This window comes from Suillus clintonianus (assembly GCF_016758775.1).
Source record: "Suillus clintonianus strain FC179 chromosome Unknown DEU56scaffold_73, whole genome shotgun sequence".
NCBI lineage: Eukaryota > Fungi > Basidiomycota > Agaricomycetes > Boletales > Suillaceae > Suillus > Suillus clintonianus.
This window is the reverse complement of record NW_024539297.1, coordinates 25,088-44,304: the sequence shown is the minus strand read 5'-3', so window position 1 is coordinate 44,304 and position 19,217 is coordinate 25,088. Positions and strand designations below refer to the sequence as shown.

Genomic DNA, 19,217 nt, shown 5'->3' with positions numbered 1-19,217 from the left:
GCAGATACGTTAAGGAGTCTTCATCAGAGCGGTTGTAGTGATGCAGCTGATACGTGTATAGGTAGTACAAGGTAAATCGGATCGACGAGCACAGAAAGACGAAACACATAGCTTCTGTGCCTCGTATATCGCAGACGGAGATGAGGAGACGCGTGGAATGAAAAAGGCCAGTTCTAGATATAGCAGAAATGCGTGAAATCTGGTAGAAGCATGCGAGAAATTATCATACGGGACGAGGAAATCATACATTAATGACGACCATTTGTGTATTCAGGAGACAAACAGCCAATGAAGAGCCAGAAACGAGTCCAGAGTCCAGCGTGCCTTATCGTTGCATGAGGGCATGAGATTGTTGATGATGAAGCTGCGGTTGTATCACCAACACCAGGTGCTGTAGACGAATTGGAGACAGCTGGCTGTGGTTGCGAAGATGGCTGGGTCTGAGTCGCACCACTGGATTGCTGCGTGGCATTGGGCTTGAGAGGCCGTGAACCCATTTTCCGTTTCTCTCTCGCTGAAGCATTCCTCTGCACAGTGTCAGGTCGAGTGGAACATCTGGGAAGGAGAGAAACTTACACGTTGTCCCTGTGCACACGGAACCTCAAGAACTGCTGGGCTGCGTCCGTGCAACTCTATGCCTTCGCCACTCTGTCCGCGCCGTTTCAAAAGGTTTTGAGCCCAATCGAGAGGAGAGGACGGTGAGGTATCATGTGCATCAGAGAGGCTGCGGTTGAATAAGTGGCCAAGAAATGTGCTTCCTTGCGGTGATGAGGAGGAGGAGTGGAAACGGCTTTGTGGAGAGAACTGAGAACACGGAGTCAGGATAAAACTCGAAGTGATACTAACAACGTACACGAGAATGATCTGGTGGGACATCAAAAAAGCCCGGGGGTAACCGATGGGCAGGTTGACATCGTTGGGCAGAATGTCGGGTAGCATTTTCCTAGAGTGCATATGTTTGAGCGCAATGAATTTGTTTTATGAAGACGGTGTCACGTACACGGAGTGCCGACTTGTTGGCCTGGAAGAGTGCGTTCAATTGTGAGAATACAAGGAATGTCTGTCAACTCACCTTTGGATCCAACAGAAGTTCGTCGAGGCCAGCTTCTCTAAGAATGGTAATAATATCCCATGAGTACGCGTTGTTGTCCCAGGAGCCAGTTGTTAGTATTTTTCCATCCGCGGAAAACGAGACACAGAAAACCACATTTGCATGCTGGAGTGGAGGACCCATGGGCTGGCCGTTGTCGAGGTCCCACAATCGCGCTGTCGAGTCCCACGATGCGCTTGCGAGGATGCGGCTATTCGGAGATATTGCAATTCCCCAGACATCAGCTGTGTGCGCATCGAGAACTGTGATCTTCTTCCAAGTTTTTGTATTCCATGTCCGAATCGAGTTATCGAGTGACCCGGAGATGAGCGTTTTTCCATTCACCGTCCATGCCAGGCACGACACCGAATGTGTGTGTCCTTTGAGAGTTGCGACAAGCTCGCCTGTTTTCGCGTCCCAGATTTGAATTGAGCACTCATTATCATCTTCATTCCAGGGCTTATCACGTCCACCAGTTGCAATCATGGTCATGTCTGGCGAATAGATGGCTGCGTACACTCGTGCATGTCCTGTCTTGATTGGCCCCGGTGCCAGGATTGTCCCTCCGCTCTTCACATCCCACTGCCTCGCTGTCCCATCATCAGACCCGCTCACTACTCGCTGACCATCTCGACTCCAACAGATGGAATACACTACCTGTGTGTGCCCCGTCCATTTCGTGATCACCTTGCCTGTCTCAATGTCCCACAACCTCACTCCACCGTCCATGCTCCCACTAACCACATTCTTCCCATCCGGAGACAAAGCTATACTGATAACTCCACTGTCCCCATCCCGCCAGTCTTCTCCTATATTTTTCCCGCTCTCCAAGTTCCAAACCCGCAGCGAGCCATCATCTGAACAAGTTTTTTTTTTTTTTTTTTTTTTTTTTTTTTAATCCTTGTTTATTGTCCTGTGGGGCGGAGCCCTATGGTGGACATTACATACTGTATGTTACTTCTATGTTGGTGTATCGTGTCCTATGAAATCATATCTCTGCAATGGTCCGGGCCGATTGGCGAGGACGGTAGAGCCGTCTTAAGGCGTCTGGGTGTGTGTGGTGCATTTCTCGATCTTGCGTTCTTCCTCAACCTCTCTGTCCTGGTCGCTTCCTCATTCGTTCTCATTCTCTTTCCTTTGGGGGCGTGACATCGCCAAAGATCTTTTCCATCCGTTTCGTGCGTGCGACGTATTTGAGCGTCGCCTTCATGCCCTTGTCTTCGCTGAGGAGGTATTTGATGTTGAGTTGCCTCGGGCCGACTTCTAGTCTGAGTGCGGTGCGTTGTCGTGCGAATTTTGGGCATACTAAGAGGAAATGATGTACGGTCTCTTCATGTGCTCGGCACTGCTGGCACGTAGCGGATGGTGCGTTTGCGATTCGATGTAGGTATTTGTTCAGAGCGATGTGGCCGGTGCGCAGCTGGAACAGTAGTGATCCGTGTTTTCGCGGTAAGTGTTCTATCTTTTTTGCGAACTTTTTCGACGGGGCAGTGTGATCGATGGTTAGGAGTCGAGCATATCGGGGGGATGCTTTCATGATCATGGTGGCTTCGTCTTTGATCCTGCTGTAGAACCCCTGCTTGAGGGCGGATTTGCTCATCGGAAGGGTCGCGATGGTGCCGTGCTTCGTTCTGAATGATCTTGGGAGTGATGGTACGTCTGATGTGTCCCCTGCGGCTGCTTTCTTCGCCTCCTCGTCTGCGGCCTCGTTGCCCAGAATTCCTATGTGACCTGGTGTCCACCTGATTGTTAACTTTCTGCCGTCGTCGTGAGGGAGGAGCTGGCGGAGGTCATCGTGGAAGATGTCAGCAAGGTAATGTCCCGGTCTTGACTGGAACGCTGTCATGGTGCGTATCGCCGCTTGGTTGTCCACCCCCAAGGACATTGTCCCCCCCTCGTTGCCCCCTTCTTCTCTCAGCAATTCCACTGCCAGGATCATTCCTACTAGCTCCGCCTCGAACACGGTGTGGTGTTCCGTGCTCCCTAAATGTAGGCGTTTACTTCGTATCACCTCTTCTCCTCTCATCACGATCGCCGCTCCTCCGACTTTCCCTTCTTCCGCCGAACCGTCTGAATAAACGCGTAGGTCCTCTGTGGCTTCTTCGTCTTCCGTCGCTGCCCTCATCTTCGTTTCTGCGATGCTCGTTGCGATGTCCGGCATCCATTTGGGGTAGTGTCTCACAGGTGCGATCTTCTCTATCTTGGATGGGTCTATCTGGAACTCATTGGTCAGTCTGTGTAGGGGTGAGGGATGCCGCTTTCTCCCCTTGAATTGTCTCCGCTCGCTGTACTCGTACGCCCTCTTGAATTCTTTGACTATTGGGTGCGGTGAGGGTAGCGTTGCCATCCTTAGGGTTGCTCGATAGCACAATTTCCTTAAAGCCTGTTGAAACGGGAGAACGTTCGCGTGAGCATCCATTATATCTGTAGCGGTTGATCTTAAGCCCCCTGTTATCATTATTGTAGCCATGCGTTGGACTCTTGACATTTGAGACGCGAACCCCCTTGCGCCTCTTCCCCCTGCTCTTGCACCCTTTCCCTTCCCTACCAGACTTGCGCACCACACATCCGCCGCATACAGCATTTTCGGGAGGACGACACTTTCGAATAATTTCTTGACCAACTTTCCATGGACGCCGCTTGTTGGGCGTAGGATTCTTTTGCATGCCATCGTGTATTTTGTTCCTTTCGCCATGGCGTGAGCGGCGTGTTCCTTGAAATTGAGGTTTTGATCGATAATGACTCCTAAAAACTTGTGTGAGCTTGATGGCTGTATCGTGTGATTGCATAAGACGATTGGTATTCGAGGGGAGGGGATGGTCTTCCTGGGGTTTTCTGGGTCGGGGATTCGCTTGCTGGATAAGCAGATTAGTGCGGTTTTCTCGAGTTCGAACTCTGCGTTATGGCTTTCGCTCCACTCTAACGCGCCGCCCCTTTTCTCCATCATATGCTTTAACTTTCCATTGGCCTCCTCATATGTTCTGCCTCTGGCTGCTAGCGCGACGTCGTCCAGAAAGCCGAGGCTGAGTTCTCCCTGTTTGATTCTGTTGTCAGCGACTCTCAGTACACCCGAGTTGTAGAATATGAAACCCAGGGGTGACAGCGGGCACCCCTGGTCGATACCGTCTACCACGTTGAATAGGTTGGATTGATAATCGTCAAAGAATAGGTATGTCGTCCGATTGTCGAGGCGTCTTCTGTACCAGCTGATGTATTCTTGCGGGATTCCGGCCATTCTGAGGTTATGCATCAATTTACTTACCACCACGCTTGGGAATGCCGCCTTGACGTCGAGGAATAGGACTGATACATGATTGTTCTGCGAGGACCAGGAGTCGGTAATGAACTTGGTTAGCAGCTGGAGTGAATCCGTAGTCGAGCGTCCTGGGCGTCCTCCGAAGTGAGTTGACGGGAGGAGGTTGTGCTGTTCTGAGATGTACGTTAGATCGTCTGCGATGCAAGAGGAGAGGATCTTGGCCATAGTGTCTAAAAGCGTGATCGGTCGATAGGCCTTCGGTACACTGTAGTCCGGTCTTCCTGGTTTCCTTAATACTATGGTTGATGAGCGTTTCCAGTCGTCTGGGTATACTTCGAGCGTGAACGTGGCCCTGAATATCGGGCCCATAAATGGGACGAGTAGGTCTGCATTGCGCATGAATACGATATTGCTGATGCCGTTTAGACCGGGGGCTTTGAGCGGGGAGAGTTTCTTGATGGCGCGATGGATCTGCATGTCTGTGATGAGTTCAAATTCACAAACGGGGTTGGGATACTCGGGGTTTTCTTCTTCATGGGCGTTGATCGGAGGCGGGCGGAAGAATACGTCGTACAGTAGCTCGCTTTTCCTCGTGTTGTCCTGTGTTGCGCCGTTCCGCTCGTTCTCCCTTGGATCATTGAGCGTTTTGATCCTTGTGTGTATTTGATCGCTTGGTGAGCTTGCGGTGTACCTGTGAAGTGTCCAGATGTCAGTTGACGTGAGATCGTTCAGCCAGTCTTTCCAATGATCCGCTTTCGCCCTCTTGATACTCTCCGAGAACTGATTACGTGCGGTTCTATATTCTTCGTGTATCGGGTTGTGTCTTCGTGCCGTTAGATGCTTTGATTTGCGTCCGAGTTTCTGTACTTCCTTGCGTTGAGTGTCTAGGTCCTTCGACCACCATCTCTTCGAGTATGGTGATGGCTTTGTTTTGGGGACTTGCTCTGCGACTGTGTCGGCAATACTCTTCGTTAGGTTAGTATATGCTGCGTCAAACTGTTCTATCGTGGTTAGCTCGACTGGTTGGGGGATTGAGTCGAGTTTGGATGCTAGGGCAGTGCGGAACGTGTCCCATTCGACCTCGCGATAGTTCATTCTAGGCGTGGTTTGGACTCTTTCCGGTTGGAGGTCTATTGAGCTTATTATCGGGAAGTGATCAGTGATTACCGGGCGTAGATGTTGCTCTACGTTGCATTGGATGAATGAGTGTTCGAGTTGAGCGGAGCAGAAGACATTGTCTGGGCGTGTGAGGTTCTTGGTGTTGGAGGCTTCGAGTGTGGCTATGGCCGGCGGGAGTACCTGCACAAGGTTATACAAGGATAGTAAGTTGATTAGTGTACCCGCGGCGTCTAAGTTCGCCGCGGTGAAGAGATGCGTATTATGTGACAATTCCCACATGGGGTGATGGCGGTTGAAGTCACCGAGCCAAATTATATACTCTTGACTTTCGTCGTTGTCGCCTTGAGCGATTCTATGTGCGCGGTTGCGCCTGGCATTGTCCTCGGAGGCCATGTGCCTCTCGAGGAAGTGGAGCGTTGTGTCGCTATCACAGGGATTATATATGTTGTACAGACGTACCTTGCCAAATTGGCCCGTTAGTTCGATGGCCATGATGTTGGGTGATTTCACTGGTATAATATGCCAATTGTTTTTTGATAGTTTTTTGTTGACTAGCATGATCGTTTGTGATCTTCCTGCGCCGGTGTGATGGTCGGTCGGGTAGATGACATCCCAGAATTGTTTTAAGTTAGAAGCGTTAGCCAAATTTACAGTGTTGAGAAAGGGTTCTTGTATACATGCTATGTCATATATGTTCGGGTCGAGGCTTCTTAACATGTGTTCCCATGCGTTGGACGATTTGCGTAGGTTTTGTTGCCAAATTTTCAGACTGATGTTGGCGGGTGTATCGGGTTGGGTGTTGTCGTTCATTGATTTCCAACGTGGTCTTGATCCCAACCGCCTTCCGCGTTGTATTTGCCATACGGTGATCCGAGGTCGCTTGATGTCCATTCTCTGTCGCAGTTGCTCTGGCGGTCTTCTTCCTGGGGTTGGGTGGGGGTGGGGGTTGGCTGGTTGATTGGGCGTGGGCGTTGGATCCATGACTCCGGTATGCGTCCTTGGTTTCCTAACGGGATTCTGTTGGCGTTGCGGGGGATGGTTCTGCTTGGGTTTGTTGTTCTCCGGTTGTTCTCTCTTTCTCCTGGGGCTGTTTGGGGGTGTGGTGCTACTTGGGGGTGTTGTTCTTCCTGGTTCGTTTGCTGTTGATGCGGCCTAAAAGCTGGGTCTTCACTTTCTGTTGGGTTGTTCAGCGTTTCCCACGTAAGTGGGTCTTCGGTCAGATAGAAGCGATACTTAGCGTCGTTGTTGCGGTTCATGTGGTGCTCTAGCCTCTTGATGAATGTCGGGCAATCTCGGCTCCATGCAGCGTGTCCAGCCTCGTTGCAGTTTCTGCACTTGAAGTGTTCTTGGTCTGTTGTCGCGCATTCTGCGGTTCTATGTTGCTCGTTGCATGTCCCGCAGCTGTCTTGTTCTTGTGGGCAGTTAGCGGCTACATGTCCACCGTCGAACGAGTGGCATTTGAGGCATCTGGTGGGTTCTTGGATCAGCTTCCTTCCGTAAACCTTCTTACCTTCTACTGATAAGCCGAATCTGATCGCCTGGTTCGCTCCTTCTTTTGTACTGAACGTAAAGATAACATGGGCTGTGCGTTGTCCCGGGTTTCGCCTAGCAATCGGTTTAATGTATCTTGCCTTGAGGATTGACTTGGGTTTGAGGCCGGCTTTCCTTTCTACGTCAGCTATTGCGGCGTGATTGTCGGGAATGAAGGATATCGGAGCGTTTTCAACTATTACGTGGAATGATCGGTCCTTGATGACGACTTCTATTCCGAAATGTTCCAGAAACTTGCTTCTATGTGCCGGATCATCGAACCACTTTGCCGATACTGCTGAGTTGAGTTCGTAGAGTACTCCACCGTGAGGTAATCTTCTTGCTGATAGGAAAACTAAATCCTTAGGGATGTTGTTGTCGTCTTTGGATATGAGTTCAATTGCTAGTGTGGCCTTTGCTACCAATTGTGCCTCCGTGAGATCTTTGAGCGTGTTGGAGTAGAACGGGGATCTCCTGTCTATTAGAATCTGTCGAGCATGTGCCTCGCTTTTTGCCAATGCCTTCGTTAGTATCATAGGAGGGTTAGTTTTCACTGCTGCTGCGTATGTCTGAGGTCCGTTAGACCCTGTGTTGTCTATACACACGTGTGGTTGGTTGGAGGTGACTTGACTTGCGCCTTTGGCTGCCCTTACTAGTTCTTCTACCGATTCTTGGATGTTACTGCGCACCTCTTTGACCGTGTTCTCCATTTCTTTCTTCTGTTTCTCTAGCATCTCCTCCAGTGCCTCTACTTTCATGTCCAATGTCGCTACCGGACCGCCCAGTAGTGCTTTGACCTTCGCTATTATGTTCTCCGTGTCTATGTCCTTTTGTGCTTCGAAGATGGTGAAGGCGAAGGCTCGGATGATCTCTGTGTGCGTTGCTCCAAGGTTGGCCATTACGCTGAATTCGAAGAGAGCAGCTGAGATGATTAGTAGTGTGTTTCCTGCTGATGGGATGCTTAGGCCATGTGTGGAGAGTATCTTCTTTGCTGCGTTCAGGTTGGTGATGTCGGTCTTTGTTCCCTGACCTGTGACGTGTTCTTCTATCGATTTACTGGCTGAGAGGAGAGGTTTGTTTGCAGTGGTTTTTCTGTTGATTCTTCCAGTTTGGGTCATTGTCGACTGGCTTGAGGGATCGTTGGTCGGCATTGTTGGGGGTTTCGGGGTCTTGGTTCTTTGATGGGGGGTTTGATCGGGTTGATGTTGGCTTCTTGATGGACCGGGGGTGGTGTTAAAGTTGCGCGGTCTTGGCTTCTTTACTTGAGAAGTCTTGATGCGCAAAGACGCCGTTGGGCGTCTTTTGCGCTGTTGAGCGCTGCGTTGAGGGTTGTTTTTTCGGGGTCCTGTTTGGGGGTGCCACCTGGTTCGGGTCCAAGAAGCGATCCGATCTGAACAAGTAATGATCCACTGTCCGTCAGGTAGGTGTATTGCTCTGCGGACCCAATTGGTGTGTCCTTCAAATTTCTGGCAAGGCGTAATTGCCGATATCCCTTTCTTATGAGTGGTGGGCGAAGACATTCCAGAATTTCAACTACTGAGTAAAGCGCCGTCTCAGCTTTCACTCATCAAATTCAAAATCCATCACTTACCGAGGACAACAGCGATGGGCGGATGGTAGGGAACACTGGGTGTTCCGGTCAAGTCAGAGTTGAGTTCACTGCTTCATGGTATTTTATTCTGGTGTTCACGTCTTATATGCAGCATAGGCTGTGTAGCTGAAGCGCCCCAACCTCATTTGTCAGTGTCCACTGGGTTATCATCGCTCTCGACAGCCAGATAAGATCCGGGCTGTTCGCTGCAAAGCATTCTTGTGCGTCTTTGATGTCTGCTGCTGTTCCATGCGAAGATGGGCTAGTATTTCAGTAAGCTGTGTTGGCAATGTGCCAGCGCCCGTTATCTAGTTGGCTCCGGAACATTCACTCATAGCTCAGTGCATTTTTTTTGCTTCCTGACCAGACATTTAGTTGGAACTAATAGCATTCGTACCCCTTTGAGTCGTCTTCTTCTAACAGCAACATTTACGCAAAAGGCAAAGGAACATTCCCTGCTACACGCTTCGTTCTTCTCTTCCACTTCTGTCAGATGCTGCCTGGCGATCAGGATGAGCCACTGGAACTTACGATTCTGAATTGGTAAGTTCCGTCCCGTCATCGAGTGGGTATTAATAAACATAGTACCTCAGATGAGATGAGATACACACGTACTGCATCCTCGAGTTCGAGTTCGTCGTTTGAGGTCTTCCATTTCATCGTATCAGACGTCCATGCGCCCTGGATAGCAGTGGAGCTTGGGCAATGGAGCTTCATAACATGAGTGCTCCTCATTTCCCTCACTGTAGACTGCATCTGCCTTGCATGACCTTCCGAGTCACAGAAGTCAGGCAGAGGTCAGGTCCACTTTAAGAGACATTCTTCACGTATGCAGTGAAGGCGGACGGGCCTTGATGACCTGCTGATCACCACCGAAGAGAAGCTGATCAAATTATGGCGGGAAAGGCCCACCCGACGGGCTTTCTTACTTGTCCATCCGTGGGACCGTTATCTTCTCGAGTTGCCTGACTTCGCAGACGATATGGACAGCTTAGGAGATTTGCCTCGCCCGAGTCTCCGCTGGGTGATTGACGAGTCTGCCGGTGATTCACATGAAGAAGAGGAGCCGATTGATTCGGAATATCACTCACAAGCATTGAGATTGATCGCTGGCCTCGGACAGCCTTTTGGCGCATTTTTGGTAGCGCAACAGCATGGCAGAGAATACAAGAGGATTGCATCAGATCACGATATCATTGTACAGGTAGTATCTGTTCACAGCATGATGAATATCAGAACACAAGAAGTATTGTAGCTGTGTCTAATTTTTTTTGGAAGACTCGGATGATATCTTTGAGCAGTGTTGACGGTACACAATGATTTTATACAAACACACAGATACTCTGTAATTTGATTCGTATCAGATATCGGAAACCACGTATTAATTACCACTGTCCTTCCACACGACCCCGCACTCGTGCTCGACACCCTTGCCATCTTCAATTCACTCCACACCTCTTCGTGACGCCCTGCTGGGATCGAGCAGCAGCAGCATACGAACCAATACCGCATTCACCTATCACGGCAAAAGTGCCGGTAGCCACGTCCATGAGCCGAAAATCAAGTAATGAGTATGATTCCACGATTTCGGGACACCAACTTGCAAGATATTGAGCGAGTCATCTAACCCCGAGTCCTCTGGCAATCCATTGCACATCCGTCTGAAAGCTTCACCAGCAGCCTCGATTCACCATTGTCAATAAACTGACTTGGAGAAGCGTATGTCTCGACACTGTGAGAGCCTTTAAAACCTGTTTGAAAACGGTGAGAGGGGTGGTGAGCTCGCGACACAACAATATAAGTAACTGCAACATGCGTAGTCCTTACTCAACTATCGGATGATACAGCCTTTATCACGTCCTAACGTCCAGAACCGCTTGTGCGCCAAGAGTCGAACCCGAGGTCTTTCATGAGCCAATGGTGATTAACCGCGCACACGTGAACGACACGTTAACCCACGCGAGTTCTTGAGCCCGTGTCCGATTTGTGCAAGAAGGGTGAACTCGCGGCATGACTGCATATGTAGCTCAGAGATACAAAATGCTGCAATATAAAACACTTAGAGCCCGGTCCCTGGATTTTCGGATCCGACCGTGGAGCTCCACAGGAATGGTTAACGATTATCACAGCCTTGGCGCTCTGATTCCAGCGCTAGCGACAAAAAGACACGAAGATTGGGTCCAACACGGTCCTCCTAGACTCCAGGTGTGTGAATAACTGTTCCGTGATACTGATGGTAAAGGTCAGTATCATATGGAGCCTGGGTCATTAATCTGTGCCACCTTAGACTCGCTTTGGTACGCACGTGACAAACTGATACGGGCGTTAACCATGCTATCATCCACGAGAGTCGACGAAGGAAGACAGTCGCGCATGTTGCCAGAAGACTCGTGGAATTTGAGTAGAGGCAGCGGGCACTCAACGACTCCAAGCCTTCAACCTGGGATACACGGTAAGTCGCAAGTCTATTGAAACAAGGGCACAACAAACACCTAAAGCCATGGTTTGAGTGATTTTGAGACTTGTCGTCGGTTAGGCCCTTAGGCCTTAGAGCAGTACTACTCTGGGTGACCGTGACCTGGTCCTTGAACACCTGCCAACTTATAGAAAGTTAACGCTCGATTCCCAACCCAAAAAGAATATCGAAATGACCACCACCACAACCAGAATGAATCATATTCTTTGTTTGTATTATGGAAAGTTAGTTAAGTGCCAGAGCACGGTGCACGAATGGTGAAGTTCAAGTTATGTAATCGACAAAAACGCATAAACAAACATCAATAACACGGTCGAGCGTCTTGATTCTTGAATGTCAGAAGCGTGTCGAGCTCCCGTTTCCTATGAGGGACCGTATTGGACTAAAATGTTGACTCAGAATTAGCAACTCAACTTGACAGTTTGCAACTCAACTCAGTCACGTGGCAATTCAACTTGACGATTGGCAACTCAACTCAGTCACATGGTAACTCAACTTTGATCACATTGCAACTCGGTTGAGGGTCAGAAGTTGTCAACTCAACTCTCCGAGGAACCAAATCAACTTGAATTTGAAACTACTTACTCATCTATAGCTATAGGATTAATCCCGCTAGTGATGGGCCTGGTGCCGCTTGTGGGATGCAGAATTTATGGCAAAAGTGGTATGCGCATTATTATGTGTTTGGATGTTAGCTACGTTAGAAAGCAGACGGGTTATTTTAACAAGGACGTATGAACTGATATAGACTTGGAGGGAATGGACGTGCAAATGTTAACGGAAGGCATTACTAGTGCATGTAATGATAATGAGTATGATAACAGTGAATCGTGCAGCAAGGAAATACAGATCTTGGATATGTGGCAGGAGACAAGTACGTGCAATGATAATGAGTATGATGGCGGTCAATAGTGCAGCAAGGAAATACAGAGGGAGACATGAAAAATCACGCAGATAATGAAAAGTGCAGCAAGGGAACAGAGGATATGAAAAATTATGATGATAAAGGGAAACGTGCCGAGAAGGAGTCCTCACCAACTTCAACTAATGCCATGTGAAGGCATACATCAAGAGGGGATGCATCTTCATCAGCACGCAACGGCGCACACAACCAGTTCATGAGTGGTGGGTTCATGAATACGTCAAGCCTGAGCATACAGGCATGTGTGATGGGTGGAATCAGATCAGTTTCTGGCTAAAATAGAAGCCGTTAGCCTTACAAACATCATTGGTATGTTATAGCTTACGTTTAGATGACCATTGAATGTGGCGTCAACAGGGACGTGCTGTGTAACATTGACCTAGATGTTAAAATATGATGAGACACGGTCAAAAACAGAGAAGAAGTCACAGACCATAAATCGTGCTAGAGGGTCTGCTGGCACCAAAGGAATTCCACTCAACACCTGAACAAAACGGAGTGCACAATAGTGCGGGCGCATTGCTTCATCATCACGTAGACTTTCAAAGACGGAGTGACGGGGGTGGCCTCTGCCATTCAAATACTTCAAGACAGCAGATTTGAATGCACGGAGATAGGGAGACAATTGAGCACGAAAGTTGTCATCACCATCAACCTCAAAGCATAGAATGTTTTCCAAGATATCGGCGGTTGGACGGCAATCATAAATTGATCGAAGAATGCTACCAAAACTTGGTCGTAAAATCTGATGAAGGTTTTTGAGTTTGTGAATGGACAGGAATTAGTGGTCGACATACCTCAGAGAGCGAAGGAATAGACGTCATTACATGGAGGTCGAATCCATCTTTAAAAGCCAGGTACTCTCTGGAGTTGACAAACTCATCGTGGGAGTAACCGAGCAGGGCAGCGCAGATCAAGTCTTGCCATACCATCGGCCAGCGTTCTGAGGGAGTGCCTTGAATCTCACCAAACTATGTATTGAAGTAAGCCGTGGAACATTGTCAATCTAAGAGCAGTAGCACTTACATCGGTCATCAGACGAGATTGGCAAATTCTCGTGATATGATCTCGGTTCGCTCCATCCATGACAAGGTTGGACACATTATCATCCTCGGTGGGCAGAGACTTGATAATGTTGGCTAAGGTAGGGAATAGATTGTCGCCAAGCCACAAATGGTTGGATTCTGAAGTTGTCAGAGATGAGACACTGCTTACGATAAAACTCAGCAGAGCTGGCGAGATTGGATGAGGCCCGTTTTTCACCTGAAGGAGGTGCAAGGCGCAGAGACGACCGATGGCAAAAATGGTGGCGAGTTTTGTGGAAGAAGGGAACCGCAATAGCTTGAGAGCCCAAAAGTCATCATCAAGTTCAATGCAGACATCGCCCTCCACCAGTGCCAAATTATCTTCGTTACTACCATTGGACGTCCAGGAAACACTTTTCCGAAGGGCAGTATGAATCACTTGTCGCATGACACCATTACCAAAGCTGTCAGTCGCATTACGATGACCACTAATGTGACGAGTCAGTACATGCAATGTGTCTTATGAAGGAAAAATATTATTTACGCTTGGAAGTGCCACACAGGTATTGAGACTATGGACTTCATGTCCCCAACAGTAAGATCATGTCTCACTAGGTTCTCCCGTCGGTAGATAGCAAAAGCGCCATGCAGGTTGGGGTTGGTAAAGTTCAATGTATCCGAGTCCAGAGCATTGCCTTCACTGAGCTGCATATAGTAGCGTCTGAAAACATTGATGATGCCGTTAGCTGCGTCTGTTACGGTACTGGCCTCTATGCACAGAGTAGAATCAGAGTAGGCCTGGTCGGCAGAGGAGTGAATAGCCTGTGATAGATCAAAAAGATCACAAATATTCCCTGCACGGAAGGGGATCAGGGGGGCGATCAACTCGTCGTAAGATTGTCTCAATGGAAATGGCTGGAGAGTTCTAGCTGATCGTGATGGAATGTCAGCCACGGTGTCAGGCAGGGGGTGGAGATTGGGTGAGATGGGTGACAATGCCGGCTGGGAATGGATATTTGAGGGAGATACAGGAGGCCGCTGCAGAATCAGCCTTTCAGGTGACAAGGTCCTTTGGTGTCGTCCATGGTGTAATGGACGAGGTGATGCAGAACGGTCTCTATTTAGATACCGAGGAACTCGACCAGCCAGCGCATTGCCTGACAATGTAGTGATTGCAGTTGAGGGTGATGTAGAGTGTTCACTATTCCGATAGCGAGGAACAGCACTGCTAAAACTAGAGGACAGACTAGCACCGGAACCAGAGGACCCCATCATCAACGAAGATGATGAGAATGGGGTTGCTGGTATTAAAGACGTAGGAGGGGTGGGTGCATCATCTGGGCATCTCATCTTGCATGGGACGGTGAAGAAACGTCCAGGTACAGATGGAGTGTCATCAAAGCCCTGCACTAGATGGCCCATGATACGGTTGGCAAAACAGAAATGTTGGTGGGAGGACCTTGGCTCCACTGGTCCGATGAGAGGTCCGCCTTTTGGACCTGTTGAACATATTTAGTTCTTTCAACTAAGTCAGCAAACATCCAGAACGTACAAAGAAATAATAGTCCAGTGGAGTGGTCGTCTGGTGCTCGGACTCTCTCACATTTCTTCTGGAAGCTAGAGAATCGGAGCTGCTGGAATGAAAATGAGTAATCAACGCGCAGGTACCGCTGACCCTGATGGGCATTGGAATACCCAGGGACAATAAATCGGAAGGGAAGATTGTGGAAATCTGTGCGGACATCTTGATTCAGCTTGTCTGGAGCAAGATCCAGTGGATCGGGGGTATATGATGGGAAACAAATATTGGCATTGATGGTGACATCTGTGACTGCTTTGATTAAGTCGGCCAGGACATAGTCATCAGCATTTCGGCGCTGAAGGGTAAGCTTCTTCGTGAGGCCATATCTCGAGAGAAACCGAAGATCCGAAGCAAGCTCTTCGCCCGTACGCATCCGTGTAACTGAGAGGAAATCTTCGTCCATAAAATCTGGAGCATCTTCATTACAGACATTGGAGAGCTGTACACTCAGTTAGCGTACACTCAGTGCGAAAAAACTCCTCATAAACCTACATCCTTGGGTAAAAGAACTATCAGAATTTTCAAAGTCACACCACTCCCTGGGACCCTTGGGCGTGCAGAGCGCACAATAGCAGTGCCCCTGGTTCGACCATGAGCATTATATGTGGGCATTGAAACCCCAGACATTGGCACCCCAAAGGCTGTTTGAGCGACACGTGCTGGAGTGTAACCAGTCACCAAAGATGTTGTGGTTGCTGAGGATGTGTTGGTATACGAGGGAATGGAATGACGTGGTAGGTTCACAAAGAAGTTTTCATAGGTCTGATTGCCTTGGGGCTCCCGTAGTGATACCTGCGACTCGGCAACAGGTAGAAGAGAAGGAGTGGTATGAGGTGGTGGCCTGAATGAAGTACTCGATGCTATAGAGGGTGATGCCGAAATGAGCGGGCTATGAGCATTATAGCCAAGCGAGCATCCTCCACAGGGCTGACGAAAATTTGTTATCTACCGTCTGAAATCAAAACATTGCCAAAGATCAATTCAAGGTATAGACTTACAGGTGAATTTTGCATTGTCCGGTAACCTAAACACGATATACCATTCATTTGTAAACCTCCTTGGGGAGGGAAATTTGCAGCAGGATGCATATGTTGGCTACATCCGTGATTGCAGTAGCAGTCTGACTATAAAACTAGTGAGTAAGAATCAATATCAAAAGCAAGGCGTACCTCTGAGTTCAATGGTGTACTTGGAGTGTATGCAGCACAATCATCACCGCACAAGCGACATCTACCAGGAATGCCAGGATTAGTGGACATGAGGGATGGGGAAAAGAGACAAGGCGCGAATGAGCAATGTGTCCCCAAGGCATTAGTTAACCGGCTGCTTCTTTCACATTGCATCTTCTGTATGATATTGCTTCTTTAGCATCGGAGAATTCTTTCCTCCGCCCATGTACCAGCCAACTGAAAGCTCATCAGACCAGAAATGGTTAATCAAATGCTGAAATTGGTCTAGTATAACGTGAGCACGAGGGCGAGGGTAAGGCTGGAGTGTACATACACCTGGGACACATAGAAGGGTAGGTGTAGAATTTATACATGTTCACCAAGCACATGACCTCGAAGACAAAAGATATAATTCGCCTGAGATAGAACACGGCGAAAATCAGAAAGAATGTCCCGAATGGCTTGGTTCCTCGCTCGCCACAACTTTCAAGCCCGCCATGACAGCCGACTATCACCTCCATCAGTTTTATCACTCGACAGAAGACAATACGAGACACACCGCAGGATTCGTGCCATACGCGCTAATGGGTATCAAGCACACGTCACGGTACCTCTCCCCAAGAGAGTCCTGGTATGCACGGATGACAGTCAAACCAGAATATTCACCTGCCGCACCCGAGTTCGGCTGCACGGGAGAGGGGGGCGGAATGAACAAGGGGGTCGGGTGCAGGTGTGTAGCCGTAGGTGAGTGTGGATGGTAACAAAAGCGAGTGATGCAAAAAAAGGAGGACCAGAGAAGACCAAGACAAGTCGAAATCAAGCAAGATAGAGTAGGAGATAGATAGAACATAGACAGCTTTATGTGAACGAAAATGATGATGACGAGTCCGATGAGTGATGAGATAAATGTGAAAGGCGAGAACAATGATACATATGACACGGAGTCGCGGAGACTGACGATGTTGGTCAAGCGTTTGATGAACTGTGATCTAGAGAGGTCCACCATTTTAGTACACGCTAACCTCGTCCCACACCAGTGCATCCGAGAAGTCCATGTCGACATCCAACGTGGTGCTCGAGTCGATAACAACGTCCTGCGTACTCGGCAGCATCTCTAGCAGCTTTTCTATCCCCATCTCTACACAGACTTGTTCCGCCCAGTCAACTGTGTCTATTCCACTCGTAACCAGCCCTAGGCCAAACACCTCTATGGGAGTAGTCTCACTCAGCACCTGCGTGATGTGCGCGTTTTCTGACAATGGGCAAGTGCCTGGAAGAGCGCCAGTGCCTGTCGGCGGTGACATAAGAATCTCTGCCCACAAGCGCATAAGGGCTGTGTCTGTGGCTGCCTCGTCTTCAAGCTAAAACAACATAACGTGAGTTTGGTTTGTATGCTCAAGAGTGGGAGGTGGCTAACCTCGATCGTAGCGGGGGGTGGGAGATGCGGAGTCTGTTGTTGAAGGAGATGTTGCTGACGCAGGTGATGGTGCGCAAATGGATGAGAGGATTGGGGTCGAGCTGGAAGTGTCATGGAGAGCAGGCGGGTTTGGGCCTTGAATTGCCAATGTCCGCAACATCTCGAGCGTTTGAATGTGTTTGTGCAGCTCAAGATTTTCACGTTCCCGTTGCTTCTCCGCACATTTTCATTGGCGCTCCTGCTCCTGCTCAATGGTGACAACCTAATCATCTCACATGTCAGAAAAAATAACGAGGGACTCTGGAAGCAACGTACATATAGCAAAGAAAGCACTGATCGCATAGCGATACATTGTAATCTCGAACGAATTAGATAATCTGTGTATACAATCAGGTTGAGAGTCTCCGAAGATGAATGTAAAAAGGACATACCGGAATAGCGAGAGAAAGAAAAAAAAAGACAGGCGGAATAATGAAAACCAGAAAGAGAAAAATGACTTACTAGTAAATAGATGAAGGGTTCATCAGTGCTAGTGCAGAGACCTCCTGCCGCGTCTAACACCTCACCCAAACATCTAAAAATGAAAATAAAACAAAGAGTGTTCCCAGGGTGCCTTGGTGCCCAGGGACCTAAGTGGCTCAAGTTAATGGCGGATGGTCACGGATCAACGCCTGAGCAGTTGAATGTGTCCCACTAGGGGGAGCCGTGCATGGTGCGCGTATTGGCCTCTGGAATAGGCAGACACCCAGTGGTACTAACTAACAAACGGTAACAACAAGTTCGAAAATTTGGTTCCGATAGTCACGTGACTAACACTTAACGTCCACAACAGATTTCCTGAACTCCAAGGTGTCGACTTAGACTTCGTTCGAACTCTTCTCATGGCTCGTGACCTCAAAATAAACATCCGCAAGCGAGCTATAGGCAGCTTTTTTGAGTGGGATAAACTCGACCGCGCAGTTGGCGGTGCAAATCAGGCCCTTGGTAATATTCCATGCTTCTGTCTTGCTATATCTGAATTTTGACTCATTCTAACAGGCACGAAGCTCCATCAGCAGACTCGCAAAGCCATTGCAAAGTGCCAACCAGCTTTGATGACTGCAATCTGCAAGTATAATGGCTACTGTGAGCGTCTCGAGAGCCTCTATGACCCATCTTGGGGTGTCCCGCTCCCCGCTCCTCTTCCTACCAAACTCGCTGACCTTCGAAATGATCCGACGTTGATGGAGGATGTTTGGATCACCCCATCCGTAGGAGATGTCCCCCGTTGGATGGAAGACGCCGACGTACGAGATGGGATACGAGCTTTGCTGAAACGACAGCGATGTCAAGAGGAACAGCGCCGTCTTGGGTTCGAAGCCGACAATCTCTGTCGATGGTTTAGAGACGAGTTGGCTGCACTAGAGGTTGCCCTACGTTCTCCTGCAAGTAAGTCATTTTAGTGTTTTAATGATTGGTACTGATTTTACCAGATCGCACCTTTTTATTTCCGCTGCAGCAATGGCGGGATCATGTACTCCCACTTCAAACTAAATGGGTCACCCCGCTAGCGTCTTCTTTCCGCTTCATCAGCAATATCACAGTGGCAACCAATCTCGCGATCACTCTTTGTGAGGGACTATCAGAAGGTAGTATCTACAGGCTCATACCAACCTTGTTGGCGCTCGATGAACCCTCCCCCGAGGATGACGCAGACGAATTTATTGTGCCTGCATTCGAAGAAGCTGTTGAAGAAGCGGTGCTCATGGATGTTTTACCCCAAGGTACCATTAGTGATGACGAGGATGATGAAGTCATACCAGAACCCGAATTCATGATAAGCTGGGAACTGCCAGAGGTATGTCTTCGTCTGTAAATATGTACTTGGACTCATCAAATATCATAGAATCTTCGTACAGATACTTTCAAAGTTCCTCGCGAAGAGGATCACGTCATAGTACCATCCTCAGGCGCCCCCCCGACTCGGGTGCAACCAGCGCAGGATGGTTTTCCCTGTCAAGTGTTCGACACAAGGGATCAGTCCTTCCTGGCACATCCCAC

The 19,217-nt window shown here is 48.8% G+C and overlaps 7 protein-coding genes across 7 annotated transcripts; 2 read left to right on the top strand and 5 right to left on the bottom strand.

Annotated features, from left to right (window-relative positions):
• Nucleotides 1-5,873: 5,873 nt before the first annotated feature.
• DEU56DRAFT_742426 (uncharacterized protein) lies at nucleotides 5,874-6,275 on the bottom strand (the record flags this gene model as incomplete). Its single annotated transcript, XM_041348932.1, has 1 exon — nucleotides 5,874-6,275. A coding segment is annotated over one exon (402 nt), but the record flags the coding sequence as incomplete, so codon positions are not given.
• A 386-nt stretch (nucleotides 6,276-6,661) lies between these two features.
• Nucleotides 6,662-7,072, bottom strand: DEU56DRAFT_720344 (uncharacterized protein; the record flags this gene model as incomplete). Its single annotated transcript, XM_041347679.1, has 1 exon — nucleotides 6,662-7,072. A coding segment is annotated over one exon (411 nt), but the record flags the coding sequence as incomplete, so codon positions are not given.
• Nucleotides 7,073-7,159: 87 nt separating this feature from the next.
• On the bottom strand, nucleotides 7,160-7,705 carry DEU56DRAFT_742502 (uncharacterized protein; the record flags this gene model as incomplete). Its single annotated transcript, XM_041348940.1, has 1 exon — nucleotides 7,160-7,705. A coding segment is annotated over one exon (546 nt), but the record flags the coding sequence as incomplete, so codon positions are not given.
• Nucleotides 7,706-12,056: 4,351 nt separating this feature from the next.
• On the bottom strand, nucleotides 12,057-15,850 carry DEU56DRAFT_915755 (uncharacterized protein; the record flags this gene model as incomplete). The annotated part of the gene is made up of 10 exons (XM_041357782.1): nucleotides 12,057-12,257; nucleotides 12,310-12,363; nucleotides 12,418-12,729; nucleotides 12,782-12,955; nucleotides 13,011-13,497; nucleotides 13,554-14,508; nucleotides 14,562-15,030; nucleotides 15,084-15,536; nucleotides 15,590-15,715; nucleotides 15,761-15,850. The coding sequence occupies 10 exons, from the start codon at nucleotides 15,848-15,850 to the stop codon at nucleotides 12,057-12,059; spliced, it is 3,321 nt and encodes a 1,106-aa protein (XP_041205271.1).
• A 917-nt stretch (nucleotides 15,851-16,767) lies between these two features.
• On the bottom strand, nucleotides 16,768-17,447 carry DEU56DRAFT_758654 (uncharacterized protein; the record flags this gene model as incomplete). The annotated part of the gene is made up of 2 exons (XM_041350253.1): nucleotides 16,768-17,121; nucleotides 17,178-17,447. The coding sequence occupies 2 exons, from the start codon at nucleotides 17,445-17,447 to the stop codon at nucleotides 16,768-16,770; spliced, it is 624 nt and encodes a 207-aa protein (XP_041205270.1).
• A 542-nt stretch (nucleotides 17,448-17,989) lies between these two features.
• On the top strand, nucleotides 17,990-18,178 carry DEU56DRAFT_693117 (uncharacterized protein; the record flags this gene model as incomplete). The annotated part of the gene is made up of 1 exon (XM_041347173.1): nucleotides 17,990-18,178. A coding segment is annotated over one exon (189 nt), but the record flags the coding sequence as incomplete, so codon positions are not given.
• A 36-nt stretch (nucleotides 18,179-18,214) lies between these two features.
• Nucleotides 18,215-18,619, top strand: DEU56DRAFT_742476 (uncharacterized protein; the record flags this gene model as incomplete). The annotated part of the gene is made up of 1 exon (XM_041348935.1): nucleotides 18,215-18,619. A coding segment is annotated over one exon (405 nt), but the record flags the coding sequence as incomplete, so codon positions are not given.
• Nucleotides 18,620-19,217: the final 598 nt, after the last annotated feature.